Consider the following 13,406-nt stretch of genomic DNA (forward strand, 5'->3'; position numbering starts at 1 on the left):
TGTCAGTGATAAGGTAAAATCCAGCTGAGGTCAGTAAGGAAAGTGCTCATATAATATAAAGAATAGGCTGTTCTACTGCTATACCAATTATCCAGTAATTTCTGTTAATAGTTATGAAAAAATACCTCTAAGGTTATGGGCCAAATCCTTCTTTCCACTGCACAGGACTTGAGTTAAATACCAGTATCTGACCCTTTGCTGTGTGGAGTACATCAAGAGCTCAGAGGTTCTTGCTTAGCAGACAAATCATCAAATAATTGCTACACTCAAGACTCTCTAAAATGTGGTAAAAGCATCATTAAATTTTCACATTAGGTCTAACACACATTTTACATATCTTATTGCATTTTACATATTTTCTTCCATTTCACTTGGACACGAGCCTAAGCTGAAACTGCTTAGTACCTGAACTTTGCAAATGCAGTCTCCTGATGTGGGAGCTATGTGCGGTTATTAAACTATTTTTACCCTTATTTTTGGTACAGATGACCAAAGCTTGCTTCTACTTTAATTCTGGTAATCTGGAATGTCTTGCTTCCTGGGAAGCCCTTTAAATATCTCTGCCCAAGGAGCTAGTGTAGAACAGTCTCTATCCCCCTCTATTTTTCTGCCCAAAACTCTCAAGCATATTTATAGGGAGAGGGAAGACAATGGTGGAATTATTCTCTGCTGCCAAGGTTGTTAATGTTTGCAAGTAGCGCAGCTGAAGACCTGCTGGAGACTCAGCCAGCACCATGGAGGCCTGCTTGAGGGCTTTAGAAGCATTCATTTCTCCCTCTGCTGCCACAATCTGCAAAGTAAGAGAAATGGAAACCACACTGCGACACTGCCCATAGTGGGGAAAATCTACTTTTACAATGAGAAGAAAACAGACACTTGGATGCCTCCAACAAGGGGAGCTTGGAGGTAGACATTGCTGCGGGTCTCACCTTAGCTCTTGCGTCTCGAGCAGCCTCTGCTTCAGCTGCCATTGCCCTCTGCATGGCCACTGGAATCCTGACATCTTTGATCTCCACTCGGGCCACTTTGATTCCCCACTGCTCCGTGGCGCTGTCGAGGATAGCCTTAGGGACAAACACACAACCCACCATGAAGTGCACAGTGATGGCAGAGAGAAAACCATGCGATGTACCCTGCCGCTTGGACAGAAGGAGAGGCAGCATGTAAACTTGCACAACAGAAAGACGGAGCCCTCCAGGGGCACTAATATCCAACATGGTGTGCATATGACGGGTACCACAACCTTATGAAACTCTTGCTGATCAACACTGGTGTCTGAGACAGGGTGTCTCCTGTGTGGCTTCTCTACTGTCTCCTAAACTATGATCCCCATCCTTTCTTTAGGTGGGCACTTATCAAACTAACTTCTCACTTTTATGAAGTAATACTACTGCAGCTTCCTAAAACAGCATGATGCTGTAAAGCATATAAAAGCAGACTACAAGACTACAAAGAATGCCACAGCAGAGCCCTGCAGCACTGGCACGCTCTTCTATGCTCAGGCTCCTGGGTGCTGCTGCAACCCACGTCACCACCGTGCCCCCGCTCTGCCGATGGCTGCTGTCCTGGCTGGGGAGGGGTACGCTCTCTCTTTTATTTGACTGTACCTCTTCTCTGACTGAAAACAGTAAATCAGGTTTTGACTTTCTTCTCTGCTCCCTCCCTGGCTGCCAAATTAAAAAAAAAAAAAACAACAGATGGCAATTTAAAGCATAAAACAACTCAGTTCTGTACTCTTAGTTGTTATGACAGGAGATACAAGCCCTGTCTTGAATAAACCTCAGTCAAGAGTCTGCTCAAGATAGAACTTCCCACAAGCAGCAGAATTCTTTCTCACCACTTGCAGCAGCCTCTGTCAGCCTCTGTACAAAGACTAAACTGATTTATTCAACTCAATGGATAATTTCAGAATCTTCATTGCTTTTTGATAGGAAATAACTCTTCTACAAGAACCCGGGGAAATACCTTTAGAATAACTCTTTCTGACTCTAAGCAATGAGATGTATAATTGAAAAAAACATAACGGAAATTTTGCTATCATTGTTGAAGAAAGAGAGAGATATTTTTTTCTAATTTGCTACTTCCCAGAACAAATCTCCATGCTTGTCAGTGAATTCTGCAAGCCAGATTTACCTGAATACTGTGTGCAATCTCCTCACGACCTGCCAGGAGCTGAGCCAAGCTCTGTGTACCCAGAACGTTTCTCAGGGTTGTCTGTGCCAAGAGGAAGGTAGCCGAATGGACATCAGTGACGTTAGCGACGGCGCTGACAGCACTGTGGATCTTGTAGTACACCACCCCATCAACCTGGGTAGTAACAGCATCTTTTGTGAGAACCTGCATTGGAGAAATGTGCAGAATTAGAGAAGGATCCAATAACACACCCCTTTCCAAGGAAGGCAAATTTTTTTTTCCTCTTGGTAAGGAAAAGGCCTCGATAATTCAAGGAAACTAAGGATTTCTTTCAGTTTCTTTGTTATTCCGCTGAGAAATAACTTCAAGGAAGTTATCCTGCATCACCAATAGTTTAAACCAAGGAAAAATGTTGTACATAGCCTCTAGACAACAGTTTCAACAGTAAGTGAATCTCATAACCTGTATGATTTTCTTCTGCAATACTAAATGATGGTTATCCTCTTCCTTTCTGGTAGAAAGGGCCATTACTGGCTTTATACATTGCATCCAGATTGGAAGATTTGTGTTACTTCCTCTAAACAATGTATTTGTAAGAAACACCAGCAAATTAAAATAAAATTGAAATGCAAAGTATAAGAAATTGTGAGAAGAAACTCTGAAAAATATTTAAGTATTCATAGAGGAGTCGTGTCATCTTTTGCCAGAGCAGCCCCCTGTGCCTCAGCAGGCAGTTGGCCTCACCAAAGCACTGATGATGTTCCGCTGTCTCTTCCCTCCTCAGCATATTTTGCCTGCAAGTAAGTGCTTCACAGAAGCCCTGCCAACAGCTGCAGAAGCCTTGCCAAAAACTGCTAAGCCTTGTACAGCCCAAGTACTGCAACCATCTTACTTATAGCCTTCCATTTTGGGGGAGCCATTTTTCATTCCACCACACGCACCCCTGCAACCTGCACTCTGAGAAAAGACTCTTTGTGATTATGGAAAGATAATGGTCCAAGAAACAGCTCCTGGGGAACACAGTGGGCAATTCCAGGGGCCAAAGGGGTCCTGGGGCCATCCTGCCCCCCTCTGCTCTTCTCTTAGCCTAAGGAAGGAGATGGCAGCATCAACTCCACCAGCAGAAGCATTGTGCCATGGTGGGGCTGGGGCCACATGGAACCAAAATTTTCCCAGGACAGAAATTGCTCAGCAACTGATTCTTCAGACTAAATTCTTCGGTCTATGTTTGTCAATATAATGCCTAAAGATATGCCTCTCCGTTCCTGCTTGGATCTGGGTTTTGTGGATGATTGTCTGCTAATTCCTTTGATTTAAGGAGATTTGTTATTTCCCTTTTAAGAAATATGTAGGGTGTGCATACCTTTGAGTAGCGACTACAACATCACTGAAGGTTTTTTTGAGCTGCATGTCAGATCCAATTTCATTAGGACATTCTATTCTGGATATCTTACACTAGTCTATTGCTTCATGTAGAATAACAATACAATTGGGAAATTTTTAGCCTCTCCTCACTTGTCCTCTCTGACTTCCTTTTGCAATTCTACCCCACCTCCCTTATCTTTTATCTCACAATTCTGAACGTCAGCAAGAGGAGTTTGCTTGGCCTGCAACGATGCAGGTTTTCATAAGTAGAAGAAATTTTGTAAGCAGTTTGGAAGTCAGAAGGTACAGCGAATAAGCTAGATTCTATATGGTAGCTTACAACCACAAGACTGTAAAACACCCACATTATTTTTGATCGTGCCACAAATCAGCTCTATGTTTTATTTCTATTTTAGATGGCTGCTAGGGTATAGTTACCTCTTGTGGAGGAATGTTACAAGTAACAGTTCTAAGATCAACCTTGACAAATGTATCTGTACATGGAAGTATGAGGATCAAACCTGAAAAATAAAAATAATTAGATGAAAGACTTGTTTCTGAAAGCTAAGTCTAGAGCCAGGTATCCTCTACAAAGCAAACAGATGGAAACACCCACAGGGTGGGGAACGAGCCCACCTTATTACTACAGCTGTCCTTTCTGCTATAGGAGGTGGCAACAGTGAGGTTTTGCATTTTCAAATAACAGAGGAAAATGCAGATATCTGCAAATAACATGAATTTATTGGAGCTTAGTGGCCTAGGGCTCTGGACTGGAAATGGGCAGACTGCAGTTCTGGTCTCAAATCTGCCATGAGACTTCTGACAAAAACTCCTTCCGTGCCTTTGTTTAGTTTCCCCTCTTTAGATCAAAGCCATTTACGGTACAGTATATGTGTCCCCAGGAAAGACATCTCCCAGGTCCAGATTCCTGCAGCGCCTGTAAGCCCCCACATTAGGAAGGTTGTCCTAAGATCTGACCCATCCTGCAAAGGAGTCCGCACTCTCCTTTTGTTAGAGAGGAGGACTTGACATAACTATTTTTCTAATCTCAGCACCTTGCTTAGGTGCCCAGAGCCACACAGAAGAGCACTACATCTGCCCTAGATGCTCTTTGGACCACATGGCTATTATTCAAGAGGGAAGACAGTATCTGGAAAGGACTTTTTCCTCTTGTTTCAACTTCCCGTTTGCCCAGTTTCATTGTACGGAGGTGGCAACTGCACCAATGCAAATACCTCCTGTTGTTGGGTTTGGTTTGTATTTGTGGTTTGTAACCTGATCGTAGGTGACTGTAACAAACTCTGTATAGATGCAGAGCGTCCCTGCCCTGACACATGTACAATCTTCAGAGCAGAAGACAGCTAAAGAGCTGGCAGCAATGAGCAGTGTTGGAAGTGAGGTACAGCGATAGTGGCCATGGTCACCCAAAAAAGTCTGCAGCAGAGCTGAAGACTGTGTTTAAACCTCCCCAGTCCCCCACCAGTGTCTGCAGCATGAACTCAACCTTCTGTTGCCCAACCCACTCAACAGCAAAGCCGTGCCTGGTAACAAGGTCCTCAGCCTTCAGTGTTGTGCTGTGACAGAGGGGTGGCTTTATCTCCTCTTCAGAAAAACAAACAGCCTGCAGGTAAAGGAACTGCAGCAGAGAGGACCATCTTATCCCCCCCTATGCTATGAAGAGGGATTTCATGGACCTCTGCAATTCTCTATGTGGTTAGAGTGCATCATAGTAAAATAAAAACAGTGCATCTTAACAGAATAAAACTGCATGCATTCACCTGGTCCCTTTGCCTTCTTAGACAGTATACGTCCCAGCCGAAACACAACAGCACGTTCGTATTCTCTGATAACCTAGGAAAATATTTTAAATTTAGAATTTTACAACTGAGTCTATTCCTGCTCTCTGGACTGATTTTTTTAATCTTTGGCACCTGTATTAAATGTGAAGAAAACTACCAATAATATTGGAACCAACAAAGCTGCAAGTCACTACGCATTTTATGCCTTCTCCTCACCTTATCCTTTGCTGGAAAAACCTCAGACTCCAGCCCTGCAAATATTTTACAAAGCAGATCAAATATGAAAGAGTTGCCACTGATCTAATGAGGCTACACACAATTCTCTCAATATCAGTGCAACACTCAGAGGAGCTGTGGGCAAAGCATGTCTCACCTCAGATCATCTGCCTAACTACTTTGGTTAGTGTATTAGGACTATGCAGCACGTCCCCTGGGTGGTGGATAGGGGATCCCTCTCTGGAGGGTGCACCGGATAAAATTGAAGAAAGTGCCGCGAACCAACGCAGCCTAAGGGAAGGCCACCCTGACAGAAAAATCACTGGCCCTCCAAGTCATGGGGGTTGGGCAGGAGGCCAACTACCTCCTCCCGGAAAAAAAAAAAAAAAAGTTGCAGAAACGACGAGCATCAACTCGGAGATGGAGAAAATCAGTAATGAAGTGAGGAGGAGGAGATGGAACTGGATCGGTCATGTCTTGAGGAAAAAACCAACAGAAGACTGCGCTGTGGCCCTTGGGACTCCAGAGCACGCAGCCGCAGACCGATCGAAGTGGAAGAACGATGTTCGCACCTTGTGTGCCTCCTGGCACTGAGAGAATCCAGATCAGATTAGGACTATGCAAGGGCTGGTGTTCAGGGCAATCGCTCTGGTAACTCACCCCTAAAATTTACTTTATATTAATCATATTATGCTTATGTCTTGAAGGGACTGTGGGTTTAGGTTGTATAGTCCTTCAATGCAGGGTCTTGCTCCATTTTTTGTCAGTACCCATGTTAATCACCGTTGCCAGCAGCATCAAATATCAGTTCTTCAGAAAAGTTTGTATATTTATTCTCCTAGTGTTGTTGTAAAGCAGGGAAGTTTAACTGATAATGGAAGTTGAGATGAGAAGAAATTAAATGAGTAAGTTGCGGTGATACAGAAAGTCAGTGGAAGAACATGGATCTCTTGGTCCCAGGCCACATCTTTGCTACAAGCCCTTACGATTTCCAAAAAGTGAATGTAAAGTGCCTTGTTTTAACAAAATCAATAAATCAATAAACATAAGTAACAACAATGATCATAGAGCATTCTTTATGATGTGCTCCAAATCCCACCAGCTTACCTTGATACATGCCCAGATGGAAATAGGAAAAGTAATAAACACCAGAAGGAAAGAAAGGGAAACCAGGATCCAGCCACAGACACCAATTCCTTCCCGCCTGTCAGCTATAAAAAAAAAAAAAAAAAAAAAAGATAAGGAAGAAAAGCAGCGAATGCAAATTTTGAAAGGAGTTCTCTGAGGGATGTAGATGTAGCCCAGTGCAATCATGAGGGACTGCAAAGTCCACAGAGACTTGTTCCCTCTTACCTCCTTCCCGTTGGTCACTGAAAGCTGTAAAACACCTAACGAAACATCCAACCTTATGTCCCTTCTGCCCCAAGGGTTAAAAGGTTCGGAAAGTACACTTTGCAACAGGAGAGAAAGAGGAAAAATTAAAAACATTGCCAAAGCTGGGGGCTGTAAAGGAGAAATAAATCATTGGGTGGAGTATCCATGGATATGAATCTCTGCCAGTGAGCCACAGCTAGGGCAAAAGATTTAGTTTGTGTGAAACAGGTAATAAGGAAAATGAGGGGAAATCCCACTGTCCTCAGATTAAGGTTTTGAGGAATATTGATGGACTCACTCATCCACTGGATCACAAGTCTCAAAATCAGGGCTTGTCAAAATGCACACCCATGCATTTTGAGCAGTTCTCTCACTGCGTTCAGCTCTTCTCATCCCAAAATTTCATTATAATGAAATCAAAATATATCAAAATAATTTCATTATTTTGCTGCCTGAAGGGAAGGCAGTGGTGAGTTGTTGTTCAAGTACTAAAAGTTTGGGAGGCTTTTTGTAAGGGAAAAGTGATCAAGGAGCTGTTGCCCTTTGAAGAGCAGCTGGAGCTGCTGAAATCCTCACAGAAGAGGCACGGAAGAGAGCGAGGAGTGAAACGGGCCAGTCCTGCCACCAGGACAGAGTGCTGCAAGGTCAACTGAATTTTGTTAAATGCAGAAGTGCCTTGGATCAGGAGAGTCACGAGAAAAGCAGAAGCATCAGGGATGCAGGCTGGGTTAGCCCTAAGGGCTGCCTGGCTGCCAGGTTTGGGCCAGAAGAGGATTTTTGCAGGCATGAGCATCAGCAGGCGGGAAGCTGAACGCCACAGTCTTTGTTTCCCAATGGAAGGGGAAGAGGCAGGAGAGAAGGATGAAGGCTCAGAGGCCTCCTCAGAGAACCTCCCCCATGCTGATGCAAAGATGCAGCATGTTTTGGATATGTTACCTCAAAGGTACAGGCTAGCACTGGGAATTTCTGTCATCAAATAAAATTCATATGCAGATAGAAACTGATAAATAGAAAACAATTCATTTTATACATTGTGAGAAAAAACTTGTCACCACAGCGAAACAGCGTGAGGCTACCTGATCTGTAAGGCACAAGCGAACAGACCAGCGGAGCAGGACTGACAGGTTTGTCAGAAAACCCCAGCAGCCCTGAAGGAGGAGACCCAACACAGCCCTCCTGCAGCTCGCTCTTCTCTCGGGTGCATAGCTGCACTACACACACTGGTAATGAAGCCAGGTGAACTGCAAAGCTGAATGTTACAACCCAGCCCCTTGCTGCTTGCATTTTTTCCCTTCCTACTTCTGAGGTCCCTGCTTCAGATTTAATCACTCACACATAAATACATTTATGTCCAAGAGGGACAAATTTCAGGTCTCCCTTTGACTATTTGCCCTGAAAGCTGGGCACAGAGTTGCTGCACTGGGAGCCTGGCTTTCCTCCTGACCCTTTCCAACAAACAGTAATTTGAAATCCCTAGTTGTTTAATTAGGTATCATCAGCCATGCTGCAATCAGTGAGTGATAGGAAAGATCTGAGGAGCTCCCCTGAGTAAATTACCATGCAAAACTTAAGGCCATGTGTTTGAAGACAGGACTTTTAAGATTTAATGTGAAAATCTTTAACGGTTTCACTGCTGCTTGTTTGCCACACAGTGTTCTTCACATTACACTAGTGGTGTGTCAGGCTACAACAGGTACATGAAGTACCAGCAGTCAAGTGTCTTTTAATCAGTGGAGAGAGATCAAGGAAACCTGTGGAATGGGCATCACTCATAATTCTTTATCTGAAGCTTGGGGAAATTAATCACGAAAGGATGTTTTGTTCAGCAGAACTCAACGTTCTCCTCTCTCTTTATTTCACCTAAGTTATTAGCTTATGGAAAAATGCCTGAAGATCTCTAGTGCCAAATTTGGTCATGAAGAACATTTTCAAAAGCAATTTTGGATTGTTACATCACCTGCCATCATCCACCTGAGACCACTGTGAAGATACCTGGTAGGAATGACACAATCCACAGACTGAGGGGAATGGCTGGGAACAAATGCCCATGCCCTGCAGATTGATATTCAAGCAGCTGAGAAGAGGTAGGTCAAGATATCACTTATCACCACTATGGACAAGAAGCACACATCCAAAACTTGACAAAGTACAAGTGAATCCTTCTCCATGAGAACTGTCCTAGAGATCCTGTTGCCAATGTAGGTTCCAATGAGAAAAGCAGGATATGACATATGCCTTTTTAATAGTGAATCCAGACCTAGATCTCAAAAAACCACCACAAATGTTCTCACATTACCCCAAAGTTTCAAACCATTTAACCACAGGACAAATGGAAGACTCTAGAAAAACACAACAGTGAAGGATAAGGATCAGTCACAACCCAACATATCAGTGACTTGGTTTTGCCATGCCTGTATATGGGTGACAATAGTCATAACCACCAAAAATGTCACTTGGGTCTACAGTCCAGAGCAAACCAAGAGCTGCAACGCACTGCAAAATGTGAGAGCTCATCAATCAGCAGTTGTGGAAAAGCTCCAGGACACTCGTAAGATTCACTTTGTTTTTTCTTGATACACTCATTTGTGGTTGGACTCAATGATCTTAAACGTCTTTTCCAACCTAAATGATTCTATGATTCTATGAAGATGAACACACTTGATACACAAAACCATGATGTGGGTGTCAAGCTTGAAAAGCAAATGAATAGCTCATGTCCAAGTTGTCTTGTGAAGAATATAGAGAATGGTGGGCCAAAATTTCCCAAGTCTCCTACAGCAACAGAGATGGAGTAGCCTCGGCCTTTTGTAACCACTATGTACCCTTCCTGCTTTCTACAAGCACCCAAATCAATCCTGCTGAGACTCAGGCTTGTCCCACTGTACTATACATACTAACAGCCAGACACAATGGTGAAAACAGCACACATTCCCAGGAACAATTTTGGTTTGGCAGCAGCTTCCTTACTTGAAGAGAGGACCAGGTGCTCATCACACAAGCCCAAACACATCAAGTGCCCTTTTGGGGCTGAACGATTCTTCTGCCTGCCCTAGCTAAGTCATATTTTTCCCTTTCCACCCCATCCCTACATACAGAAGTGTATCAATAGCTGAATCTGCCATTTTAGCCCCTGGGGTCACTTTGCCGAAAGGTAGATGCTGACGCATGCTGGCAGGGCAGTATGAGGTAATTTGCTCTGTCACTCACAGTGGCAGATTCTGAATTTTCATCTCCAGCCTATGTGGGAGACATGATGAACGCTTGGATTCAAATGTACTTTTTTTGTTTGGTTAGTTTTGCTTCTTGTTATTATTATTGAGAAAAACACACACACAAACACAAAAAGTGAGGCTTACCAATTAGATGCTCTGTGCTGTTTTTCTTGGGCGTCTCTCTCTGGGGATCCATCCCATTCAAGGGAAGCTCTGATACCCTCACATATGAGACTGCAGCATACCTTGAAACAGCACAGCACTCATGCAAAGTGCTGAAGAGAGGCAGGGTGAGAGGAGAAATCCCCACTTGTACGAGAGCCCTCTGGGAGTGAGTTACCCTGGTGAGGAGGGGATGTTTACAAAAACAAAGTCTGTGGATCAGGGCTGTCTCTGATGTAACTCCATGGTCTTCTGTGGCCGTCTTCTGGCTGGGGATGCACTTGGCCCAGCTGGTTTTACACCCCACAAAATCCAAGCTGGAAATTATTTCTGTGAATCAGTAATATCTGTCACCAGAGAGAAAAAAAACAGAACAAGACAGAAAGAGAAGACAAAGAGAAAACAAGTCCTATGAGGAGCGGCTGAGGGAGCTGGGGTTGTTTAGCCTGAAGAAGCGGAGGCTGAGGGGAAACCTTATTGCTCTCTACAGCTGCCAGGAGATAGGAGGACTGCCAGGAAAGGAGGTTGTAGCAAGGTGGGGGTCAGTCTCTTCTCCCAAGTAACAAGTGATAGGACAAGAGGAAATGGCCTCAAGTTGCACCAGGGGAGGTTTAGATTGGATATTAGGAAAAATTTCTTCACCGAAAGATTTGTTAAGCGTTGGAAGAGGCTGCCCAGGGAAGTGGTGGAGTCCCCATCCCTGGAGGTATTTAAAAGACATGTAGCTGTGGTGCATAGGGACATGGTTTAGTGGTGGACTTGGCAGTGCTAGGTTTATGGTTGGACTTGATGATCTTAAGGGTCTTTTCCAAACTTAATGATTCTATAAAGCCAGAGGGTACAGACTGAGGATTGCTCCTCTGCTGTACACCTCTTAATTTTATGCGGCTCAGCTACTGTTCAGATCTCGAACACTAGAAACATAAATAATCCTCCAGGTGAGGTCCCCATGCTGTGTAGAGTAGCTCATCACACACTTCTTGATACTGTACCTTACGATAGGTTGAACCCTGTTGTGCTAGATAACCTAAAAACCACATTAGAAGCATTTCAGCGCCCAAGTCTTAAAATTTTCCCCAATAAGAATATTTTCCACAAAACACTTTTTAATATTGACAATCAAACCAAGCATAGCATTTCAGACTAAGCCATTTCTGAAGGCTGCAGTAGCAGAGAGCAGCCTTCTCAAAGGACACAAATCTGTTGCGCATTATTTGAGAAAAAATGACATGTGGCTTTTCATATGCAATTTATGAGTTTGACATACAGCTGCATTAATTATATGGCTGTTTTCTGTGGGCACCCATCATCTAGAATAACTTTGAAGATCTGGCTCCAGCTTCATTTCATTTAAGTCTTCATCCCTGCCAGTAATCACATTGGCCCCAGATGGGTCATTCAAAGCTGATTGCTTCCCAGAGAATCCTTTCTCAGCTTCACAGAGAGGAAACTACACCATTGAATGGATATTTTAAATCACAGTAAAAACCATAAGCACAAACAGCTTGCAAAACTGGGGTTGACATGCTTATTGCAAAACCCTCCCAAATATGTGACATCAATTTAAAGTCATTTGTAGCATTTTCCTAATTATTTGGCTTCTCATGCTGAGCTGTAAGATCAAACCTGTTCAGGACAGATGCCTACTTGTAGGGCAGCAAGGTTGAACATTTAAAGAAAAATGTGCTTTAATTATTTCAGAAGCAAAACCACAACATGCAAGGCTACCCCAACATCTTTTTTTTTTATTTTAGAGCAACTCAGTTTTATTGAAAACAACTTATTCCAAGCCATCTGAATGCTACAATCTACACAGCTGCTTACACCATCAGATAGATGAGCAAAACATATTAAAATATAACAGAAATAAATAATTGCTCCCTGATGTTTATTGATAATTCCCTGAGATGCTTGTAAATATATCCCTTGAAAGGCGACTAAAGCAGATGGTGTTTTTCTTTTGTGTTCAGGGACATCACTGTATTAGTTTCTCCATGTTAAATTCAGCTACACTTCTATTCCCCGTTTCAAAAATTTGAAGTCAAAGGCAGGGCAATCTTAATCCTTTCTCCTTGGGGCTATACTGGGTCACATGGATAACTCATGTCCCAAAGTGCTATAAAACATTCAGAGAAGAAAACACATGAGGGCCCTCAGGCAAAGCAGTTTACCAGTTGCAACTTCACTGGTGCTGAACAGCCCGGCACAGCCCTGTGCCACAGAGCAGCACCACAAAGAAAACCAGTTTGAGTCCAAAGCCACTTTAGCAGGACTTACTGACTTAGAAGCAACATTAGATGAACGTGGTCCGGGTCGGTGGCAGTTCAGCTGATCCTGCAGTGTGCTGATGTAGCTGAAGCCTTCAACTTCTATTCCGAAAGCAGCGCAAAGGCTCAGGTCAGGCATGATGATGAGGTGCTTACCTGTAAGCAGCCCATTCTCCAACAGTTCTCTGCACCAGCTGCGACATTTGCAAATGGCACCAGTCCATTACAGTTTCCCTAAAGTGTCCAGTTGCTCCCACTTATCATCCAGTTGCAGAAACTTAATCCTACAGACCAAGCACCCTCTTCAGTTTGTTAAAACCAGAACGGGAATTCTTAACACACAGCCACTTCTTAACAGTTGTGCCAATCCCAAAGGTATCAAAAAAGTCATCAGGCAGTCCTCACATGAGATCTGCCTATAACCAAGTTGCAGGTTTCAGTTTGTCTTTTTCTGACCTTTTTAGACCCATAATACTTTCCTTGCCATGCACTGGGCTTTGGCCACTCCCTAAAGATTTCTCAATCTAGTCCTTTCCTGGCCCTGAATTCTGCCCCCAGAACAGATATCAGCCTATTTGCTTCAGGAGCATCATCCCTTTCCCCCAGATCAAAATTTAGGAGAAGGGACAGGACATAGAGAAGATTAACAGTACCATTCTATTGCTTGTAGGGACATCCCCATATTGCTCCTCCTCCTCGTGAACAGCTTTCAATAGCTGAAGATGGGGAGATGAGAGGAGGCACTCCTTTGGCTACACTTTGCTAGAGCATTCGTAAATATAAGAGACGGTCAATCAAAAGGATCGCTCCCATCTCAACCCAGAAAGGAAGGCAATCTGCAAGAAAGCAAGAACATTCATACCATGGCACGTTTCCTC

At 43.6% G+C, this 13,406-nt stretch overlaps 1 protein-coding gene across 1 annotated transcript; it reads right to left on the reverse strand.

Moving 5' to 3' along the window:
* Window positions 1-589: 589 nt before the first annotated feature.
* Window positions 590-10,295, reverse strand: STOML3 (stomatin like 3; the record flags this gene model as incomplete). The annotated part of the gene is made up of 7 exons (XM_082337933.1): window positions 590-790; window positions 930-1,064; window positions 2,134-2,337; window positions 3,937-4,019; window positions 5,277-5,349; window positions 6,621-6,724; window positions 10,244-10,295. The coding sequence occupies 7 exons, from the start codon at window positions 10,293-10,295 to the stop codon at window positions 590-592; spliced, it is 852 nt and encodes a 283-aa protein (XP_082194059.1).
* Between the last annotated feature and the right edge of the window lie 3,111 nt (window positions 10,296-13,406).

This window comes from Platalea leucorodia (genome assembly GCF_965183815.1).
Source record: "Platalea leucorodia genome assembly, chromosome: 2".
Lineage (NCBI taxonomy): Eukaryota > Metazoa > Chordata > Aves > Pelecaniformes > Threskiornithidae > Platalea > Platalea leucorodia.